We start from the raw sequence: 25,178 nt of genomic DNA on the forward strand, positions 1-25,178 counted from the left end.
TAACCATATGTTGCCCATTTACTGGGTCACTTACGTGCCTATTTTATCACGAGAGCTTGATGTTAAGCAGCAACCCTATCTGACACATAATCTACTCAAGGGTGTTCAGTCTTCATATTGTTGAATGGATAAACACAGTTAAGTGAACACAGAATAGGAAAAGGCCATTATTGTATTTGCACTGAAAGCCTAAATGTATGATTCTACTGTGCCACCAAACTCTCCACTTTACCCATGTCCCTCTCCTTTGATCTTTATACTCCTCTTTATACTCCCCTAGAGAACAGTGGGGTAGGTAACTGCGGCAGTTTAGGGAGTGAGATGGGGCTGCTAGCGGGGCAGGAATCGACTAAGCTTTGCATAATCTGTTCCCTTTCCTGCCACTTCAAGCATTATTTGGGGGCCATCCAATGGATTTCTAGGTAACGACAATATGAAATCTAGGATTGTTAAAGATAACAAGCTTGATGACAGGGTGCGTAGACTAGAACATAGTGTGCAGAGAGACATTATGAAAATCACAGCAGAGATCACTAGATTTGTGATCAATGCGCTAGAGCTATGGTCTCATGGCTACAGAAAAAGGTATGGATGATACAGACTTTGGACAGGGTCAGAGAACGGTCACACTGTAAGAACAGCGTCTACAAAGAAAAGGTTATTTTTCTTTTATAAAAGGTCTAGAGAAAAAAAGAAGCCAACGTATAAATTAATCTCTTTTTAGTACGTGGAATTTTTTATGGAAAAAGAAAAGGGCTTAACTGCACAATATGGATACTAGTTAGAAAAAGAAGAGAAAATTCACACAACAAGAGCTTCTTAAACTGTGAATTAGGTAACTGACGGAATGTAATTTACCTGGATTTCCTTAAAATGCCAGAAACAGAAGCTTAAACTGGTAATTTTCTAGCTATGAGACAAAGGAGAAATTGAGGTCTGGATATAATTTTAATAAATACTTTGATAGGATAAGACCCCCAAATGACACATAAGTCTGGATGAAGAAAACTCATTTCTGTTAAAAACAGAATCCCCACTAAGGACAACAGCCAGAATTTTTGTGGTTCATTACTGTAAATGTGTAATGTAAATGTGAAATAAGTATAAAATGTAATGCAAAATATGCAGTAGTGAAGTAATGTGAAGTAATATACACTTTGAACAGTCTTGCTAACTTAAAGAACAAGGTAATGTTCTTTATAAAATTCTGTTTTCAAATGTATAAAATAGTGCTGGGGTGGGTGAGGAGTGGTTATAAAAGAACTTGCATCTATCAAATGAAATGTGAATAACTATTTTTTATTTCAATTTTTAATAACAGGAATTACTCCCCAAACCTTCAAATAAATTAGAATAAATGTAAACCTGTAATTCTACAGACTTCACTTCTAATATTTTCTGTGAAGGTCACAGAAATAAGAACATATTCAGATAGTTTTTTTCTTAATGTAGGAGTATAAAAGTGCTTTTCACTGATCCTAGAAAATTGGCTCTCAGTGATAGTTTATAGTTCTTAGTTTTCCACAACTTTTTTAAACATAACTTTCTTTAAAAGCCAGATTCAAGTGACTTAGGTGGTTTTCACAGGAATATGCTTGAACGTTTCAGGCCCTGACGTCCAGCGGACTCCATCTAATAGCCGTTCAGGCATGGCAGTGTGAAGCTTATAACCGTTCAGTAAGAAGGGAGAGAAGTGGGGCAACTTTTCAAAACCACCTACTTTGCAGAGGAAAACAATTAAAAATTTGTATGAAAACGGCCTAAAAGGAAATCTTTTATTTCAACTGATTTCCAGTCCTGCCCTGGATATTTTTAAATTTTTAAATACTAATTTGAAGCAACTTTACAAGTAAGAAAAAAAAATTAAAGAAACCTATTCTTTCATTTTGGGAGAAAGCCAAGTGAGCCTTAAATTGGAAAGCTAATTGTTTGAGAACTCCATGTCTCTTGCCTCAATTCCCCTTAGGATTCTAAATTATAACAGCATCTAGTGGTCAGCTTTTAGGAGCTCTGGGTCCTAGAACATGATTTTAATTTCTAATAGATTAACATTTAACATGTGTCTTTAAGGGATTGTTTTATGGAATTCTTTCCACGATTACTTTAAGAGTTCAGAAATAAAGTTGTTAGGGACAGGATTTTATAAGAGCAGTTTCTGGGGTCAGATTTTTAAGTTTTGATTACTTATAAACAGATTATTGTTCCCTTTCCTACTTCAAGTACCCAAATACTCTGAATTTATGAGGGTCGGTGGCTCTTCATTCTTGCTAATATGACCAATAATTTCCAATTATACCACACTTTATGATATGCACACTATACCTGATATAATGATATGTCATTTCAATGTAGCTAGCCCATGAACTTCTACAGGTTTAATGGGATTTTGCGTATTTAGAATTTCATCATAAAGGGGCCCTTTGGAATCATTATAACATCAATCCTTTCCCATTATAAGACTCAGCTCTCTTACTAGGCAAGAGAGCATCAGGGCGCAAGGCAAAAGCATAGCCTATCCATAGATCGTAAGCCAGATCCTAATAAAAGCCATAGCACTTGGGGGAAAACATTAATAAATGGCAATGATGACATATTAAAAACTTTTTAGTGAGTCAGAGAATCGATCATGAAGGCAGACAATGACTGTTATTAAAAGGATTCCTTATGACTTGAAGTAATATTTAGATCTGCACATTTTATTCACTACTTTTGGGGAAAAGAACTATATAATTGGGGGCAAATTAAGTACAAAATAACTCATGTTCCATTTAAGTCACAACTTTCTAACTGTAACTGTCAAGGATGAATTAATTAGGATACTTAATACCAAGGAGAAAGAAGGCTTGCTTCAAGAATTTTTTTTTAAGGAAAGAAGAAAAAGAATGATATATAGCTGCAAGAGTTGATCCCCAACCTGGTGATAAAAACTGTCAGCCCTTATGTGTGAAGGGTTTATTTTTTTTTCTTAAACAAATAGTGTGTCAGTGTTTTTAAGTAAAACAAAACAAAAACCTACCGAGCCTTCATAAACCCCGATTGCATTACTATACCTTATATACCTTATGTGAATGGTTCTTGATTTTTTTTCTTGGCCCTTAATACATGAGGAATAAGTATATGAATACTCTTATGGTCCATTATGGATGTGATTCTAATCTGTAGTGAGGAATAGGGGACAAAAGTAGTTCCAATGAGGCCCCACTGTCCTATGGATTTTAATCATCCCTAGTTGACATTTAGCTTTGCGAGCATGTGGATATGCACACACAAACACCCACAATTAGTCCAGGGCAGAATTTGAGCTCCACTTGAGACTATATAGTAATATTTCAAACTGATTGGCATTTCCCCCCCTGTGGCCTTATGCATAATAAAGTCTTCACAACAGACTTTGGATCATTAAAGTCTGACTGAGGCACACATAAAAGTAGACTGTCAACGCTTGGTTATCCAGAAGCTCGCTCTCTTGGCTAGTAGATTAAACAAGTCCTTGGTTTTATTTCTTCTCTTCCTTCTTCCTTACATGGCCCACTTTTGGAGGCATGTCTTTCCTCATTTACAGCAACTCCATCCGAAGGTGGTTAAGGGGAAAAGAGAAAATTTAATCTGGAAACTTGACAGTAAGTCTAGGAAGAGATTTGGTAATTGAATCTACTTGCTGCAACCAGGTTTGGGGGTTATTGTTCCTACTTCTGCTGCTCTACCCAATCTCTAGCTGCCAAGGCTAGCTGAAAGTTGACTACACAAACCTTGCTTTAATTTACAGATCAATGAATTAAATGTACGCTGACTACAAAACACATCTCGTTTTAAAAGTTACTACTGAAATATGCTACTTGAGCAGACTGTGTAAGTCCTCCTATTAAACAAAAAATGAACTTAAATGAACTTTAAAAAATTATTTTCTGTGAGCAAATAATTACCTTACTCCTAATTTATTAGCTTTAAAGACTTCATTTTCTTTAAGTAGCATTTCACTAAGGAAACACTGTAAATGCAAGGCATATTTATTTTTGATAGAACATATGCTTTAAACTCTATCACATGTAGTGAAGAAATATTTCAAAATTGAGAGAGCGCAGTAATACAAAAAGCCAGCATCTGGTAGGAAATACCTGAAAGAAAGGAATGATTATATTCAGTCTTCCTTTTTTTTTTTAAATAAATGTCACCTTTGTGTCACAAGTGTTTTTCCTTCCCTCTCCCAGTAAGTCAGCCTGAAATCTCATTCTAAATCTATAATCAATCTTTTTTTTTTTCATTCTCCCACCATAATCCCTTAAAACTCTGGGCTATCACACACACTTTTGACACTGATGTGTGTTTTCTTCTGGATTGCTGGATTTGCTTAATGCGTATATCAAGTATCAAACTGCTTTGCATCTGTGACTGGAGAGATAAAAGACCCCATATAAAGATTTGCTCATAAAAAAAAGGGTTACGAAGGCAGTCTTAGGAAAAGTCTAAACTAACCAATTGTTAAGTGCATGAACAGAAAATGTCAAGGACTAGAGCAATCCTTGCCAATTTTTCCACTAGCATGATCAATGTATGACTGAGCACATGGGGAAACAAAGTTGCCATCCCATCCTAAAGTTACTAGTTGGCTATTTGATATGTATGTGTTATCAACAAGGCTAAATATCTTACAGAGTTTGGGCCATGGGCAAAATGAAACAATTTTATAGCATCACCAATATTTAACAAGCTCAAACTTTCAGAAAAGAAGTCAAGTCTCCTGAAGAGTTGTGAACAAAGAAACAGAGGGGAGATACTGGCTAGCTCTTTGAATTCTGGTTACCAACTTGATAATAAAAATGACCCTAATTTCTAGGGAGAAGAAAACTTCTATTAATTAGTACCAACAGGCACAATCATAAAAATAAATCCAAATTTTTAAAATGTAGCAACTTTTCCTTTAGTTTTTTTTACTGTATTTAAAAACGGTACTAGAAAACACTTGCCAACTTCATTTAGTCTCTGACTGAGGCACACATATGTGATCTCCTAATTTACAGCTTGCACGTACAGATGTTCACACTTAGTAAAAGGGCTTCTTAATAGCTTTTTTTAATTAAAAGTGTGTTGATAATAGGTGTTTTAAACATATCCAAACAACACAGCTGAACTGACAAATGCCTGTCTTCATGCCTCACCATGCCTCACATTGTGGCAAGATTTTATAAGAGAGAAAAGATTATGATTCAGTCACATGTATATAGGATAAATGTTACCCCAAAAACCTCCAAATGAAATCTTTCATTAATTTTTCTCTCTATGATCTGTTTCCAAGTAGAAAATGTTAGATTGCTACTAGGTTTATGTAGCCGAAAGCAGAACCACACAGCCGTTGCTTGCTGCCTGCAGTTTTTTTCCCTTGCAAAACTTTGAACCCCATCCAGCTTTGACACACTGCCTCTTCAGTTAATAACTATCAAGTTTCCCCTTGTCTCCTGTCTACTTTTCTTTGAGGCAATTGCGCACTCAGCACCCCGAGATAATAACACACATCTATAAGATAAAAGCAATGGCATTAATGTAATTGTCTGCCTCTCTCTCTTTAGCCTAATCTTTTTTTTCCTTCAGTTTTGACTGCCTGTGTGACACCTGTTTTTGTCTCCTCTGATCCTACGACAGGTTTTCCGCTGACAAGGTTTTTGCCTGACAGAGATTCTGCAGACAAGAACATAATAAAATATGAAGAACTGCTTGTCAGAGTTTCTGCCAATGCTCACATGAAATAAAGAAAAAAAAGTCTTTTTTTTTTTTTTTTTTTTTTTTTTATAAGGGGCCCTGTGATGGTCGCTTCTGGCCTGTCAGAGAAAAGACCTCCCTGGCCAATTTCTCCAAGCCAAACAGGTGTTTTCTTTTATGTTAGAAGTTGATTTGTTTTTTAATTTTTACTGATAGTGGAAAACATGAACAGCCCAAGAGGGGAGGGGAGAATTTCTATCCATCAAATTTTTGCAGGCAAAGGAATATTGAAGAACTACTAAATAAAAGTGGAAGATATTTCACTCCAAACTGTACCTTCTGAATAAGACTAAAATGCCAACATCTGTTAATGATCAAACAAATTGAACTTCCCTGAAATTTACTTCCTGGCTAGTCAGGCTGCTAAAACCTCCTACCTACCTTTCACTGGTTTTGTTGTCTGAAGACAGAAGAAAACAGCAAAGGCGAGAACAGAGAGGCTGGACAAGAGAAATGCAGAAGTGGGACCAAAGGCTAGCGTCTGCAGTTGTGCTTACCACTTAGCATGAAGAGGCTGCTGAAAAAGAAATGGCAACTAGGAATCAGGAACTCTTAGATACACTTAGGGATTTCCGCAAACCTTTGTTCCCGTGCTCCCGTGTAGGAGACACTGCAGTGCAGTGGGTTTCAGCAGGCAGTGGTGACGAAGTGCCCTTCTTGAGCTCCTGAGCTAGTGGAGGGATCAGTACTCCACAGAAACAACCTTCTGGTCTCAGTGACATGTGCTGAGCACATTCAGAAGGGAACACTTAATTGCTCCTGGGGGCAAGGGGGATCCCTCCTCCCTGAGGACAAGGGCAGAGGAAAGACTGGACATAATCAATAGTGCAGCAGGTGTGAAAGCTCGAAGGACTGGGAAAGAGCTGACGGTGAGGAGTGAAGGGAGGACAAGAGACTGGGTTTTGGTTTTCAGGATTCTCACACCAATTCTAGCTACTGTACCAGTAAACCACTTTAACCTAAGCTTCAGTCTGCCAATTACACTATCTCATAATGAGGGCCTAGAACAGCTATGTCTAACAGAAACAGAATTCAACTCACATACTTCAATTTCTGTAGTCTCTCTTAAAAGGTAAAAAAACTATGAAACTAATTTTTAAGAACATATTTTATTTAACTCGATATATCAAAAATATTACCAATATGTAGATAATATATCAATAATTCTTAATGTGATATTTTACAGTTTTTAAAGATTACATTTCCAAAATCCGGTGTATATATTTACAACAGATCTCAATTTGGACTAGCGACGTTTCAAGTGCTCAAATCTATGAGAGGCTTCCCGGTTGGAGAGCCAGGTCTAGAGTGGCCTTTGCATTCCTTGGCCAACTGAATTTAAGGCCCAACAACACTGTCCTTTCATTTCGATGGGTTTGAGCTTGCATTTGTAGCATCGCCCGCCTGACCATTTGAGCGGGCTGAGAGGCCTGAGAGGCCAAAATGGGAATTTCCCTTGTGCCATCAAGGAACAGCTCCAGGGAGACAGGGACCTTACTACAGGGCCCCTTCACAGATACTGCTTATGATTCTACCCAGTTGTGGCAGTAACACCTTAAAATACTTTCCCTACAGTGCTTTGGCTATATGCTCACTAACTAATAACAAGTGAATTCAAGAAGCTTTTGAAGAATTACAAACACCTACCCTCCCAGAAGGCAAAACTTGGTAAGGAATGGGATGCATAAACAACATTTTATGCCTCCCAGAATAAGAGTCAGAATTTCTTTCAATTACCATAGTTACCTCATCCCATGCTTTCACTCTTCAACAAAGCATAGAGGGAGGGCAGGGCCCCTGCTCGGAAGAAGTCATCACTATGACACAACAGGAAAAGGAAGAATGGTTGAGAGTATCAACCTGATATTGCTGAGACATACTGGGTCCTTATGACCCAGCAGAATCCCCTGGTCTATCTGAATAGTGCATCCCGAGTAAAATGAGAGGAGTTGAGTGTTTCATTTATAACTCCTTCAATTTGCGTTCTGCTTAACCTGGTGAACTCCAGTTAATTAAGATGTTCCTATAAACAATTAAGCTTCCTGTAGGATCGTTAGCGAGATATAAAAATTTATGATGTAATAAAGTACAATAAAATGATAAAGTGGTTAGCCCATCAAAGCACTTCACATGCAAGAATATAGGTGTGAAATGGGCAAAAGTCGTCTGAAATCTGACTGAAATTCATCTACTTCTGGTTTGTGGACTTTCAACAAATAACTATTCCTACAATTCATTTTAACTGGTCTACACTTCTCAAAATATGACTTCCGGGAAACAGTGTTTCTAACTTCTGTTCAAACAAGGGCTCAAATGACACTTTAGGGGAAATGGAAGGTAAGGAACTGGACGAGATTTACTGGGGAAAGAACTGGTAACCTAAATTCTGCCACTGGGCACTGAAGAAAACCTTCCCTGGAAAGGGAAAGGAGCTCGCATCCCCTGTACCTTAAGTGAGGCTCTGGATATTATCATTAGTATTAAGTCCACTCTTCTCTTTAATCTTCCTCAAAACCTTGCTGTGATATTTAGGTATATTCCTGTTATTATTTGCATTTACAGATAAAAGAACTGAGGCTTATTAACTAGGGATCGAGATGGGATTTGACCACTGCCTGGTAAATCCAACTTTTAACCGCTAAACTATGCTAAAACACGTCTGTCACGCCCTCAAGGGTGAAGTTTTACTTCTGTAAGAGTTTAGAAATAACAGCAAACACTATTAAGTAGATTATCTTATTTAATCCTAGGAAGAACCCTACAAACTAGGTGCTATTATTATCCACAATTCATACATGAGAAAATAGAGATTACGTAAGTTGGCCAAGGTTCTACTGATGGTAGGTGGTAGAGCCAGCACATGAACTTAAAACAGAGCTGCACTCTTACCTACTTTTCTATCATGCCTCCCATTTGTGTATCTGAAGCTTCCTTGTACTCTGAGGCTCCAGCTCTGTATGTTTCAATCTTAAGATCCTCCCTAGAAACTCCTTAGCACTGCATACTTTAGAGGCCAGAATTCACCAGACTCATCTTATGTTCCATCTGAGTAAGAAGAAACTAGAAAAAAAAAAAATGTGGGGAACTAATAGGCAGAGAGCCCAGGACTTTGAAGAGGAGGCACTGTTTGTGCTGTGATTAAAAAAGAAAAATTTTAGGGAGTTCAAAGCACCATCCCAAAAGGTGGGCAGGCTAAGAAACAAATCAAAATAAGCAGCTCAGGGACACTATGAGAATATAGCTAATGCCATTAATCAGGCACCGAACCTTTGCATTTGTGAGGATGTCCTCCCTTTAAAGCTTATCAGCCGTGATCAGGGAGTAAAGGAAAGAAGCAGAAGAGGGCACGGTGCCCTCAGGTCAAGCAAAGAAGGCTCCCATGCCAGGCAGGAAAATGGCCTCGTTTTTGCTCTTTAAAATAAAAATAACTAGAGAGATGTTCAAGGACTTTGTTCATGGAGAGACCAGGACCCAGCTGCCTCACCAGAGCTAGGAGGCATGTATACAGGTGGTTTCCCTAACTAAAAATGAATTTTGAGGTTAGGCAAGCCAGGTTTCCGCATCACAATCTGGAAGAACTAAGTTTATTTCCAGATAGATTCTTTTAAGCAGATACTACATTAGTTCCTACCTTTTCCAAACCAGTGTACCAGGGGAAGAGGAGTATGGTGTTCCTACCCACACGCAAAGCCCTGGCAGCACTGACCACCTACATCTTCCCAAGGATCAAGTTCTCACTTGCAAAGCCTGTACTTATTTCCCTGTGCTAAGGAATCAAGCTAGTATCTTTCTTACACTTTTCATCAAATCCTAAATACCCTCCTGCAACAAGTCTCTCCAAAAGCAAAATTCACTCTTATTGGGACAATCTCCAGGTCAGTAAAAAGGAGGTCAGAGCTTTCTTGTAAGTTCATATTTGGGAGGATTACATTTCCTTTGTCAGAAGACAATCCGTTTTAATCACCCTTCTCTCTTACTCTTGGAAAGATCTACAAATTACCATACACGAACTGTTGCTGAGTTACTTGGAATGAGCATGATGTCACAGAAATGTCATGCTTTATTATTTACGATAAAAGACTTCTATTTGGGGTGTGAAGGGGAGAAACTCGGGAAGAAAGGAGGAAGAAGGAAAGGTTACCACTACATTAGTTATACTGGCTTTTGGACTCAAGTCAGGGAGAATATTACAGAGTTACCAGTTGGGAATAAACTACTTTCACAGATGTTTAGACAATTCATAAGAAGAGCACAGACTGGGACAAATAATAAAGACATGTGACTTTTCACGCGATAAAATGAAAAATTACTGCTTTTGATCCACTCTGTTTAAATCCTTATAAAGTACACCATGCCGCCAACAAATTTGAGGAATTTCTAAACAGAATGCGGAGATCTCATGGTCTCTGACATAATCAAAAGGTTTTTGATTACAGAATGTTCAGAACCAATGGCCCTGATTTAATACTTAATTATGCACATTAAGCCTCACTAGAATTTTCTTTTAGCTATATGTTTGCCAGCTTTAGCAAATAAAAATATGGGCTCACTCAGCTAAATTTGCACACACACAGCTATCCTAAAAAAAAATTATTAACTGTTTACCTGAAATTCAAATTTAATGGGATGTCTTATATTTCTATTTGGGTGAGGGTCTCTATAAATATCCCTGTTGTGATAAGATGAATCAAGTAAAAAAGCTGAGAAGTCAAATCCAATGATGCTGAGAAAAGAAAGAAAAATTACTTCCAGTGAATGACAAAAAAAGAAAGGTTTGAAATTAATGGATTATATGAATATTAAGTCTTACAGTACATTAAGCCATAAAACTGGTTGGTGTATGACACTAAATTAACTTTATACTGCTCACCATTTCCTGTGGCACAGAACTGAGGAACTGAAGGGTACCTGGCACAGTACTTTACATATGATATGGGTTTAATAAATATCTATTCACTGATGATCCAGATGATGCCAGCCAAGCCTGCTCATTTTACATTTAAAAAATCAGAATAGTTTGGATTCGAGCAGGAAAGTTAGCTGGCTTGATGACCAAATAATTAAAGTAATATTGCAGGACTGCCTTCTCCTTGAATGAACTGAGGTAGTAAGAGAAATCACATTTATAGAACATAATAAAGGGAAAGGTCTCGAGAATTCTGGTGCAGCAAGCATTCTCACAGGCAGACCTGAGCCGAAGAAACAACACCAGTGTTAATTCAGGTTGCAAGGAAGTGAATGAAAATCCGAGCGTTCACGCAGCTTGTTGGAATGGTGCATCCCTTTGGTTTAAATCAAAGTATTCTATAAAGAAAATAATTTGTACTGAGAAAGCTGCTGTGGGGGTTCATGAAGCTATGTAATATATTTTTTATTCATCAAGCCTCATCTCCTTGCCAAATGCTTACTAGACATACTAAGAAACAGTAGATTTTTTTTTTCTTTTTTTTCTTTTAAGATTTTATTTATTCGACAGAGATAGAGACAGCCAGCGAGAGAGGGAACACAAGCAGGGGGAGTGGGAGAGGAAGAAGCATGCTCATAGCAGAAGAGCCTGATGTGGGGCTCGATCCCATAACGCTGGGATCACGCCCTGAGCCGAAGGCAGACGCTTAACCGCTGTGCCACCCAGGCGCCCCTGTAGATTTTTTTCTTAAAGGTAGTTTTAACGAATAGGTTTTGTTGGAAGTAATAATCACTGACCTAGTAAAGGAAAAAATTCTACATACATCACCTTTCTAAAATCTGTCCACTTCTGTTCTCAAATACACAAATCAAATTTACCTCATCATTAAAGAAAAAATTTCCAGTTGTCTTGGATTATCACTAAATATTTCCTAAAATCATTTAGAATATAGTTTATATTTTTTTTCTACTTTATTTATATTGATGGTTTAGAAATAAAGTCCTCATCTAGACTAAGGTCATTACGACCAATTTGCAAATAATAAATAACAAAAATGATTTAGTACCATAGTTCTCAACCTTTACACCATGCTCCAGTTTTTTACAAAGGCAACAAAGTCCTTTTAGTAACTCTTCTCATTAGAAGCAAGCATTACCCCCACCCCCAACCCACCCCAACCCGGCCCTCTCTACACACCTTACCCATTACTGGGTACACACTAGTGATACACGCTATCTTCTTTTTCTTTCTTTCTTTCCTTTCTTTTCTTTCTTTCCTTTTTACCTTCTTCCCTTCCTTCCTTCCTTTCTATACACTAGTGATACATGCTATTTTCTTTTTCTTTCTTTCTTTCTTTCTTTCTTTCTTTCTTTCTTTCTTTCTTTCTATACACTAGTGATACATGCTATTTTCTTTTTCTTTCTTTCTTTCTTTCTTTCTTTCTTTCTCTCTTTCTCTTTCCTTCCTTTTTTTTTTTTTTAAGATTTTATTTATTTATTTGAGAAAGAGAGCAGAGACAAAGAGCACATGAGCAGTGGGGAAGGGCAAAGGAAGAGGGAAAGCAGACTCCCTGCTGAACTAGGAGCCGGATGTGGGGCTGGATCCCAGGACCCTGAGATCATGACCCCAGCTGAAGGCAGATGCTTAACCGACTGAGCGAGCCACCAGGTGTCCCCTTGCTGTTTTCTAAGATTATGTAAAATCTTTGGCTGAAGCTTTAATTCTGTGAATGGTTGAATTACTACTCTAGTTTGATGAGAAAGGGTCAAAATGCAACAAACTATATTTCTACCAATACAAACATTTGTATCACCAGTAAAGAAGTCCATTGCTGCTCTTAGCCTGATATCTTATTTCGGCACTTTTGAACCAAGAAAAATTAAAACTTGTAGGAATTTTAATTTTTTTTCAAGACTCACTCTATATTTTATTTTATTTTATTTTTAAAGATTTTATTTATTTATTCGACAGAGATAGAGACAGCCAGCGAGAGAGGGAACACAGTCAGGGGGAGTGGGAGAGGAAGAAGCAGGCTCATAGCAGAGGAGCCTGATGTGGGGCTCGATCCCATAACGCCGGGATCACGCCCTGAGCCGAAGGCAGACGCTTAACCGCTGTGCCACCCAGGCGCCCCAAGACTCACTCTATATTTTAGGTGAATAAGGGAAAAACACAGGAAAGACAATGCAAAAAGAGGAGAGAAAGAAATATAGTTATTAAATTATTCAGCTGGCAGGATGCTAGAGTCCTTTATCCAAGAACTCTGAATAGAAATTTACAAAATTAGAAAGTCTGGGTTATTACACACTGTAGTTATGGAAATCCTATACCAAAAAAAAAAAAAAAGCTTGTTTTGAGTTAAATTCAATAAAGCCCTGCTTTCTATTAATCAAAGTGAAAGAGCTAAAATTCATTAATGGGGAAAAAGAACAGGAAATCCTTTATTAATTCAGTGGGAAATAACCATTGATAGTCAAGGAACTGTTTTGGGCTTTCTCCCCCTCCTGACTCAGTGGTGCTAAAGATTTCAAGGAAGTAATCTGTGAAAAGCACATGGCCCAGTGTGTAATTTCAAAACCTAGGTGTTATAGTATGATGAATTAATTACTCACTCTCTTTAATTTTTTAAAACATCTTTCTCAAGATTGTTGTAAAGCAGCTAATGTCAACAATTCAAGCAGGCTGGAGAAACAATCTGTAAGGTTATGGAAGTGTGTGTGTGTGTGTGTGTGTGTGTGTGTGAGAGAGAGAGAGAGAGAGAGAGAGAGAGAATGACCGTGAAATCCAACATTTTACAAAGAAACTAAAGATGCTGCTATCAAAAGAGATATAGGAACATATTTATTCAAAAGAGGCAACCAAGTTTCTGAACACTTTTCTTTTTATAGAGAACACCTGATTTTGACATTTGGTTATTTTTTAGCAGCAAATTTTATTTTTATTTTATTATTATTATTATCATTATTATTATTATTATTATTATAGATAAAGAGTTCGTGAGTACATACGGGAGTGGGGAGGGGAAAAAAGAGAGGGAGAGAGAGATTCCTAAGCAGGCGCCACACCCAGTGCAGAGCCCGGTGCAGGGCTCAATCTCACAACCCTGAGATCATGACCTGAGCCAAAATCAAGAGTTGGATGCTTAACCGACTGAGCCACCCAGGTGCTTCACAACTATCATTTTTTTTTAATTATAGTAACAGGTGGAGTATGTTTAGTGATACAATGAAATAATTCTATGAGATGTGTTCTCAGTAGTCTTACTGCTGTTCCATCCACATTCAGAGACACACTAAAAAAACCAAGTCACTTCCTCGTCCCACACATAAGACACCGTATTGGGTAAGGCAGCCAGGAAGACTGCTGTATTTCACCTCTGAGAAGAAATAACTGGAGATGTGATTTCAGGGTTTTCTGTGCAGGAGGAGAGAATGAAGCAACTAGCTGAAATGCCAAGGGCAAAAAAAGTGGGTGCTCTCATCCCACTGCCAACTCAAAAGCTGGAAGCCAATCTTGACATATTTTTCCTAATGAATGGGGAAGAATGGGGTTTGTGCATCTGTGTGTACATATTTGGAGTTGAAGACTGATATACGGTTGAGGGGGAGAAGAGAAGTCAAGGAAATAACAACAGTGAGAGAAAGTGTTATTTGTGAAACTCCACCATTAATATCCCAGAAACACAGGATTTCTAATGACACGGTAGGAAAAGCACAGGCTGATGTAACAGAAATACCTTATTCAAGTTTGGTGAAAAATCACATCCTTCAGAAAGTCTTAGAAACAACCATTGGCTAGGAATAATTTATTTTGTTCGAGAAAGAAGAAATATTTCTTTTTCCTCCCGTTACACTACTAATGTAATATGCATGTGGAAGCTGGATAGGTAAAACAAACTGGTGACACAGTAAACTTTTATACTCACAAGGCTACCACAGTAGATAGACGATGGTAACCCAGATGGCTTTGGAGACTCATGAGAGTGAATGAAAGAAAAGTCCTTTGTTTAATTGATTGACCCACTTTTATGGCTTGTCCATTGTTCAGTTTCTTACTTTTAGCATACTATTATTTATTTGAAAGGCTTCATAGTCTTTATCTTTAATTCTCACAATAATCCTGAAAAGTAGGTGTTGCTCATCCTAGATCACAGATAAGAACCCCAGGCTGCAGAGACGCCGAACCCTGTGCCACCAACTTGCAGAGCCGGGATGTGACCCATTACTGCCTCTGTGACTCCTGATGGGCTTGGGACATAAGCTCTGGTACCTATGACCTAGTAAAGCCAACACTTATTCAGGGAAACAAGGATATTTAGGAAGTGTTATGGGCTGAATTGTGTCCCCCTCCCACCCCCACAAATGCATACTTTGAAGCCTTAACCCCTGGTACTTCAGAATGTGACTGTGTATTTGGAGATGGAGCCTTTAAAGAGGCTGATTGAGTTAAAATGAGACCACGAGAGTGGCCCCTAATCCAATCTGTTTGGTGTCCTTAGAACAAAAAGAAATCTGAATGCACAGAGACGCCGGGAGTATGTGCCCACAGAGGAAAGACCATTTGAGGACATAGCAAGAGGGCAGCCATCTGCAAGCCATGAAAAGTCCTCGTAATGAAACCACCCTGATTTTGGACTTCTAGCCTCTGGAACTGTGGGAAAATAAATTTCTGATTTAAGCCACCCAGTCATGGTATTTTGTTATGGCAGCCCTAGGAAATGAACATAGGAAGAGAGAAGAAATCACCGAATGCGGTAACACACACAGACTGCAAAAGGAACGGCAGCTAAAATGTTGTTCAAAACCGGACTGAGCTGTTGCAGATTTTGGCCCTGTTAACGAAACAGGAAAGAGTTCCATCCCTGCAGGCACCGAAGGATCGTGGCCCTGCCTGCCAGGCACACCCCTTCCAGGGCATTCCCCTCCTACCGCCCTATCTAGCCCGTCTCTCACACACAGAAACATGGCTGAAATGTCCCCGCAATGCCAACACACACACCCTAACAAGCAAGGTACATGATAAATTAAAAGCATTTCAAGGCATGGCCCAGTGTTTTTACCTCAGATCTTGCTAGAATAACATGACATTTATAAAAATACAACCCACTGGATATTTGGCACAGCTTGGGAATGAAGAATATGTCCACTGAAGAGCCAATACCCCAGGCTGTCAAAAAAATCTCAAGCCAAGATTTCTTTTATAAACATTACCTATCTTTTAAAATTCTACATTCTAGGAAGTAAAGAAAATGTCTGCTTATTTTCTAAGTCTCTTTTTGCCTAAACGTAAAAAACATAAGCCATACATAAGAAGATATTAACTGCTTAGTCAAGGCACACTGATGGAACGGCTCTGTGCGTCTGGCAAAAAGCCGCAACACTTCCAGCCATGGCCCTGGGTCACCCTCGCCCCCAACACACACCCACGCAGTGCTCCCACTCTAACACTGGCCACCTCCAATCCTGATGCACACTGAAAGGGGGTATTTACAGATTATTTTTTCAGATACCAGCCAAATAATGCTCCCGTTCACTCTCTCACCCACCTTGGACCATACAAAATTTAACATCTGGGAGGATAAATGCAGCCTCAAGCACATATGACAAGGGTGAGCAGTCATCGACGAATTCTCCTCAAGCAAAGAGGGCGTGCCAGCTTCCCTCTGAGGTCCGAGCCCTGAAAGGCCAACTGTGGTATGTTTGAGTTTCCATCAGGCCTGGTGCTTGCTGGCTGCTGCGATGTCCAGTCAGAACCCCACGGCCCAAATGTCCTATAAACATTGCACCCTTCTGCTAAGAGCTGCTCCGCTCGCCTCGCCTTGCTCCTTGGAGCCGAGAATATGCTGTTGGGAGAGCTGCAGCCTGAATGTTAACTAACACTTGAAGCACCGCTGACCCCTCTCTTCTCCAGGGCAGCGACTGTTCTGAAAAAACACGCACACTCACATGAACCTAACAAGAACAGGAAGAAAAGTCCAGATTTTCCTCACCATGTGCCACCCAGCCATGTTTACATTGATCGCAAGTCCTCAGGTTAATCTTCCCCGGCTGAAAACACTCACACGTGCAGTTTACCAGTGTGCAACGGATGGCCTGAAAAATAGAGGAGGAAACAAAGGATCAGCATCTGTTCAAAGGTACTGTGTTTCTTCACCATTTTAATAAATAACATCCACTTCCATTTTTAAAGGCTGTATGTTGGTAGGGGCCTGGAGAGTTGTAAAAATAAATTTGGATGCCATCAAAATCTCTTACAAAAAAATGTAAGAAAACAAAGCTCATTCACACTAACAGGATGTTTTGTGTTGTTCATATTTAACCTTTAAATTAGAAACGCAGACCAAGCAGAATAAGAATGAAGGACGACATATTCTACAAGATGCTTGATTTGTAACGCTAGGGATCCCAAACAGGAAAAATATTGCTGCTACTATATATTCCCATTTAAGTTTATCCACCTGGCAATAATGCAGAAAAATACATTCTAATACAATAATGCTCAGGTGAAATGTTGGTGAAAGTAAAGCATGACATACAAATATTATTATTAGAATATTACTTTTCTTCTGCTGAGTTTCACTTCAATGCTTTGTTAATCTTTCAGAAACACTTTGAAAGACACTCCTGTTGGTCCAATAAAATCTAGCATAGTTCTGGTGTTATTTATCTACTTCCCAATTCCTTGTTTTTTCCCTTTTGATTTATTAATTTCATTTTCATTCTTATTTTGAAAAATACAAACAACCTTCCTTTTACTTTATTTTTTTTTTTAAGTAGGCTCCATGCCCACCGTGGAGCCCAAAGTGGAACTTGAACTCACAACCCTGAGACATCAAGACCTGAACTGAGATCAAGAATCAGAGGCATAAGCAACTGAGCCACCCAGGCACCCCCTTTTCTTTTACTTTAATGGTGATGTAAGAAAATAAATTTGTTTTTTGATTAGAATAGGAAAAGCCATTTATGTAAACATCTTATATCTGTAACAATCCAACTATATCTTAGAAAACTAGAAAACACACTCAAAAATCTTTCATTTCTTTACAAGTACTTTGAAATATCATCTCACCAGTTTATATTATAAAGTGAATCCATAGAAAATTAGCATAAATGAAGTGTAACTTCTTATGGATAAAAACCTATGCTTAAAACTTGCTAAAGCTGACCTATGCTCCTAGACTACAGTTAATAAATTTATCTCATACATTTAGTTCTAATTTGCATGGAAATTCTGAAGACAGAAGGGATTTAGTCTGATCATTCACAGATTAACAATCTACTGTAACTACCTGAACTGCCAGGAAAAGATCTCTCTACAGTTTCAGATGCAATCAATGCTTACTGGTTTGGGGTGGTGGGGGGTGGGGGGAGTGCTGAAGGAGAGGCATGGAACTACCTGAAATTGCAGTTCTATAACTGAAAGCTATGCTCACTTACACAGCTTCCAGATGCTCATATTCCTGGAACTATTTGGACTTTTATATAAACTGTCTCACTTGTAACAGACAGTATTTTAGATATTGTTAACACGGGCCAAATTCCATTTACACAGAATAAGACTGGACGGGGTTTTACTGTTCACTATGCTTTAGATCAGGCAACTTTGAAGTATTTCTCTTTTCACTAATGAACATTAAACCTATAGGTCCCAGTTCGGTTTGCAATGAGAGTCCTCACTATAGACTCCTTTCTTAGTTCACCTCCACCTCTAATTTGCTGCTCCATTACCACTAGGGAAACACGCAATTGTATAATCTGCCTGATATTGCAGGGTCTGTCTTCCAATGTCAACAGTCCAATTACGTATTAGCTAGATTGTAAAACTTTAATGTACGCATTGGTGATTGGAAGAATTAGTAATAAGAATAGGGATACCAAAGGAAATAAATGCTGACTAAGCAAGAATAATATATGTATTTGTAGGTTATAGGGGGAAATACGTCTCCTGAAATTTCTCATTTCCACTTCAATAGCTTACCGACTGAGCAATATATCAGAACATAACAGGTTAGAAAGAGCTTATTTAAATATCACGTTCATTAGTTAATTAACTCACAACTTGATTGTAATATGGTCAAAAAACCCAAACCCAAACAAAACAGTTTAGGGGGCAGCATTTCTACTAAAAACAAGGTACTTTACAAACTATCTAATTATAAATTCGGATACGGCAACCACATTGACATTAAAATATTCATGTAATCTGAACTGCAAAAATACAAGCTTTCATAACGCCAAAAAAAAAAAAAAATCACCTTTGCTTTACCAAAATTTAAAAATTCCCAATAAAAAGAGATGATTTCCCAAGGACTATGTGTTAACTCCAGCACAAAAGACATACAAACTTTCAGTAGTTAATTTGATGACATTTAGTTATTTTACAAAAATAGCCAGATTTTACATTGTGTTTAAAGCATACTTTTCTCAATTTTAATTATAGCTATATTCAGGACAGAACAAATTAAGAGACTGTAGATTTGCTTTATTTTTATGTATATTAATTTATTCACTGGTTGACTCATTCATTCATTTACTCTGAACTACTCTATGATTTAAATATTTTCTCTACCTAAATAACTTTATACATCTGGCACATTTGGGAATTAAACTTTTCAGATCATCATCCTTTTTTATGAATTCTACTCTTTTTGTACCTAAACACACAAACATTGGAACACCTCAACTCCTTTTGTATATAAACACTTAAACACTGGAATATCCATTTTGTATTTCTATGAATTCCAGAAGGTCTATTTGTTTTAAATTCAGATTTTTATAGACTACAATTGTTCCTTAAGGGAATTATATATATTTAAACAATATGGTCTAAATAAATATTTTGAGTAAGAGACTATTGTGGCTTCAAAGGAAGTTTTATTCTAAATAACATTTTTGAAACAGCATAAAACCCTGACATACTATTTATTCACAACAAAACAGAACCAATGTGATCACTTGCCAACTCACCCACACTTAAAGAAAATAAATTATCATAAAATTATCAAAGGCAGTTAAGCCTCAAAAATGTACATGCTTTACAAGGAGACAGCTGGGAAGAGTAGAAATGGATAAGCTTTCATTTTTTGTAAGCACATTGACTTCTTTCATTCAGCTAACATAGAAGTTCCTCCCACTCACTGCTGGGCATTCTCAACTACAGAGAATCCAGAGATGAGGAGGAAGTGGCAGAAAGGGGACACCAGGAAAAGAGCAGACAGTTTAGTCAGACTGTTCCCCCCTATATTTGCAGGGATTCTCATGCAGGTCTAGCTGTCTCGTATTATCAGCCCCTCCGTGCCTCATCAAGAGTGCTCAGTAACTCCTTCCTCAATTCTGACATGATCAGCATTGCCAAATCCCCCAGAACAATAACAATAATGATTTTTTTTAAATCTGCAACTTATTAAAAGTAACTATTCCTCCTGCTTACCTTTATCATGGATATCTTGAAAGAAAAATCCATGCACCCAGCACCCACTGCTTTCACTTCTGCACCGCCACCTACATTTTAATTTTGCAATCTGGATTCTGCCCCACAAGGTTCTGAAACTTTCTCCATAAGGAATGTTCTCATTAATTTCAGTCCCTTTTTCTAGTCTCCTGGTCTTCCCAGACCTCGATGCAGCTTACGGCACTCTCTCCTTCATTCCTGGGCTGTAGAGACCAACTACCCTAGCTTTTCTGGCAACAACGTCTCACTCTCTCTCCACTGTAAATAAATACAGGTGTTTCCCACGCCAGGCTCTCATTTTTTAATTTGGCAATTTTATCCCCTCCTACAGCTTCAAATATTATCACTATGCAAAAACCATCATTTTGGAGCCAAGTACTGTGTTAAGTGGCAGGAAATGGATGGCAGAGTCCCTGTGCTCAGGGACCCAACAGAGTTTGTGGGCAGTGGGTGTAGAGAAACGACCCTAAAAGAACAGAAGGAAGCCCTCAAACGGGCTGGAGAAGCACCATCTCTCCCTTTTTATTCCTGTCTTTTCTTCTTCCAAAGGTATGATTTTAAAATTTATAACAGTAACCTATTACCCATTATCATTAATAATAGCTAGATTTACTGGATATTTGCCATTCTCCACTCACTACGTTAAATATTTTATAAACATTAGATATCTCAATCGTCAGAAAATACCATGAGGTTAGTACTATTATTACCTTTATTGCACAAATGAGGAAAATGAGGTGGAGATAATTCGGTACCCTGCCTAAAGACACTGAATTAATAAAGTCATAGGAATCGAAACCAAGTCTGTGTACACTCTCCACCTGACTGACTGAGAATTTTAGTTGTAATCCCATTTACAGTCAGGCAGTTGTGGGGTAGAGCCTCTCAACTTGCCCACCATTCAGCCCCCACTGTACACTGTTAACTCATGCTCCTCTTGCAGATTTCAACTCCAATATTACCTCCATGCCCCAGGGCAGCTGCCTTCATCTTCTGGTCCAGTTCCCCATTAGTTTCCAGTTTCACAAGGGGTCTTTCTGTCCTAGCACGTATCATGGTTGTGAATATTTATCTGTAGAACTTATCTTTATTTATCTATAATCTATTACATACAAATGTATTTATACATCTGTGTGATTATTTGGTTAATGTCTGTCTTCCCCTCTAGAATTTAAGCTCCACGAGGGCAGGGCAATACATTTGTTCAGCTTACAATGAATCCTGGAAAACAACAGGTACTCAAAAGGCACTTGAAGAAATACATGATCCTCTGAGACTCTCCTCATCTCTAACGGTAGCAATAATATCACAGGAAAGTCAAAAGACTTAAATGAAATAATGACTATAAAGCACACAGCACTGGGCCTAGTAATGGGAAAAGCTCAATAAATGGAAACCATTTATAACCCAAGAAACTTTCCACATATTATATTTGAATTTTTTCCCCTTATGAGTCTTCCCAATGTGCTATTTTCCTAACACTTCATAAAATGTTTAATACATATTTAGTCTTAATGAATAAATGAACACTTTGACATACATGATGCCATATTATTCATACTATAATCCTCCAAGGTAGGTATGACAGGTATTAGTATTTATTTTTAATATTAGAGTTTGGAAATGTTTATATGGATATTACATGGCTCTTAAATGATAGGGTGGATTTCCCAATTATTAATCAGTTTATTTCCATTCTCTATACAGAAAGGAAGAAAACATACAATTAAACCAGTAAATTATAAATATTGACATTCAAAAGCATATCTAAAATAAAGTAGGTCAATTAAGAATAAAAATATTTAATCAAGGTTTGGTCAGTAAAACTTTTATATCTGAATATTAAATAGGAGTGCATTTGAAGGTATTCTGGATGAGTTCCAAAGCCCTATTCAAATAAGATTCTGTTATCACTAAAATTGAAGTCTGTTTAGCTTTATTATAGTCATAGCTGGCTTGTACTCTGCAAGTATATGTGAACTGCACATAATCTTCTCACTAAGTGACATTTCCCAGGAAAACACAATTGTTGCTTCAGCTAATATTTAGTGTACCTCACAAAAGAACTATAAATAAGTCTCATTAATAAATCTATTAGCTGTTTCTTATCTGGGAAGACTTATATAAGTTACATATTAATACAAAATAACAAAAGGCAAAATAAGGCCACAGGGCAATTAGAAACATAAAACATATATTCTGAAGCAGCAATCATAGGAAGGAAACAAAAAATGAAAAATTTAAATTCTAGGTTTTGCTTTTCCCTAAGAAAAACTATTTGCCAGGAGATCCCTTCAAGGTGTTTATTAACCCTGGCTAACTCTCCCATATAAAACTAAAAAAAAATTATTAAATTGCTTTCCCCTTGTTCATTTTTGGGGAGGACATCAAGATTTATAACTTAGACTATGAAATTGTACTTGAATCATTTTTAAATGTTTAATATATAAGTACCTGACCTACATTAAAACAGAATTATAGAAAAAGCTGATCATTAACATAGCATCCCTTCTGTCCCATCAGTTTCTTCTGTAAACTTAGGTGGTAGATTCTAGGTGTATAAATGAATTGGCTATGATGGTCATAAGTGACAAGGCTCACCTTTTTTATTTTTAGCATGAAAATATTTCTTAATAAATTGAATTCTCTACTTTGGAAGTCACATGTAGATATCATAAATATGTAAAATTGGCCAACCCTCCACAAGGATACAAAATAGTCTATGTTATAATGAACTCTTATTAAGTCATCACTACATATGTTACTCATCTCCAAACACAGACACAAGTCCAAAGAGAAAAGATATACAGGGTGTCAGAGATCAAATGAACCATTTTATTGGGTAGGAAATCATCTTTGAAGTACTTCGCTCTTAAAAAAATAAAAAATAAAAACCTGACATAGAAAATTATCTGTTAATGAATCTGGAAGATAAATATTCCAGTACTGTCACAGATTACACTGTAGTAATTACAAAGTAACAGTTACCAAGCATTATGGATGAAGAGAATGGCCAAAGAGACCCAGAGATTAATGGGACTTCTACACATTGTATCTTGTATACAAAAACCTAGGACAGTACTTCAAAAACACTGTCATGAATATTCTAAAGAATTCAAATGATAGTAATGTGATTAAGTCAGGAAATAGCTCCCCATGTAATTATCAGGTCAGTTTTTTCCTTCCCATTTTCACATGGCTGATACATAAAGCTAATGGAAAAGAAACAACTTCCAAAAGAAGTACTTTGAGTGTTAACTAAGACTTGGAAAATCACTATGACATTGCCTTTGTAGAACTCCTCAATATCGTGAATTTGGCTAACACACAATGCAGCCTGAGCAAACAAAACTTCAGTTTTTTTGAATGGTGGTCAGTTTCTGAGTCATCATGAACTAGACAAAAGCACAAGAAACTTACATTTACTTGATTACAAAACTCAGACATGATTAAAACAAAGGTATGTCTCCCTGTTGTGCTACAGGGTTTTTGCAACCAGAATATCGAACTAAGACAAGATGGCGTGAGTTGGACAAAGAACATTAACCAAAAGATCCATAGTTTTAAATATCCTACGAAGAAGTTTTATAACAATCTAAAAGTCTTATCTAACTCTAACTATGAGAATATTTTTAAAAAGATTTTATTATTTGAGAGAGAGAGCACAAGAGAGAGAACAGAAGGAGAGGGACTCGATCCCAGGACCCTGGGATCATGATCTGAGCTGAAGGCAGACGCTTAACCAACCAGGAGCCAGCCAGGAGTCCCAACTATGAAACTATTAATATAAATCTATAGTTGTAATAAGGTGGGTATGTTTTCAGTATTTATACAAAAAAAATTACAAATCTAAGTTTCAATGGGCAATGTTCACGGAGTTCACAAAAATTAATTATCAGTGATTATAAAGTATACTATAAAAGTTAAGAGTTCACAGAGTGTTAAACTGCATGTAAATGCCACTACTCATAACAGTAGTAAGAGCAAATGAGAAGCAATAAAGTTGTTCTGTCTGCTTAACAAAATCCACTCAAAATTTCACAATGTGAAATTACAGCAAAAGTATGTATCTTACTTGGGGTAAGACAAATTTGAGATTGAAAAATTAATTAACCCTTCAATAACAAGTTCCTTCAAATTTGTCTAAATGTTTTTAATGTCATATGAAGAAATAACAACTTGATGAAAATGATCATTTTGTTGTACATAGGTGTTCTAAAATTTCTTGGTGTCTTCAACAATTAGATTTTGTGGCTGAATCAGAGGATTTGAAGATACATGGTAAGGCCAGACTCACTGCAAGGGCCAGATGCTATTGACATAAACATGGTCAAGATGAAAAGCTGGACAATTCAAAGATGGTCAAACTTCAACAAATCACCATGAGAATAAAATTATTGATCAAGGAAATACATCATCCTCATAATAAACATTTCCAACATAATTGAAAGAGATTCACTGGGGAGAAGTGGCCTTTCAAAACCATTTACTGTTAAAATCCAGAGTTTAAACCTTGAGTTTCTCTTAAAAGCTACGATCCCTCTATTAACTGGTGAATGGATTAAAAATATGGCATATTCCATATGATGGAATATTATTTGGCCATAAAAAGGAATGAACTACTGATATATAGTACAACATGGGTGAACCCTGAAAACATTATGTGAAGTAAAAAAAAATAAAAAATAAAAACCAGTCACAAAAGACCACATATACAGGATTCCATTCATTATGAAATGTTCAGAACATAAAAATCCATAAAGACAGAAAGTAGTTAGTGGTTACTTAAGGCTTGCAGGGATAGCTAAAGGATTTCTTTTTGGGGTGATGGAAATGTTCCAAAAATGACTATGATGATGGTTGCATGCAACTGTGAATATATTAAATCTATTGAATTGTACACTATAATGATAGAATATATGGTGTATGAACTCTATCTCAATAAAGCTGTTTAAAAGGGGCGAAAGACAAAACTCACTGCATCACCTGGTTTCCACTGGTGGCATTAAATTGCCTAACTCATAAGATAGCATTCCCCCGGGATACATAATGTAGCATAATATCCTTC

The 25,178-nt window shown here is 37.3% G+C and overlaps 1 protein-coding gene across 37 annotated transcripts in view; it reads right to left on the minus strand.

Moving 5' to 3' along the window:
- The window catches only part of BNC2 (basonuclin zinc finger protein 2), a 415,729-nt gene that overhangs the window by 133,341 nt on the left and 257,210 nt on the right, over positions 1-25,178 (minus strand). For all 37 annotated transcript variants that reach the window (XM_048223378.2, XM_048223383.2, XM_048223379.2 and 34 more), the window contains one exon: positions 16,650-16,752. In XM_048223378.2, coding sequence (XP_048079335.1) covers positions 16,650-16,752 — 103 coding nt within the window. The remainder of the gene's footprint in view (positions 1-16,649; positions 16,753-25,178) is intronic.

This window comes from Ursus arctos, unplaced genomic scaffold (genome assembly GCF_023065955.2).
Source record: "Ursus arctos isolate Adak ecotype North America unplaced genomic scaffold, UrsArc2.0 scaffold_18, whole genome shotgun sequence".
In the NCBI taxonomy this organism is placed as follows: Eukaryota; Metazoa; Chordata; class Mammalia; order Carnivora; family Ursidae; genus Ursus; species Ursus arctos.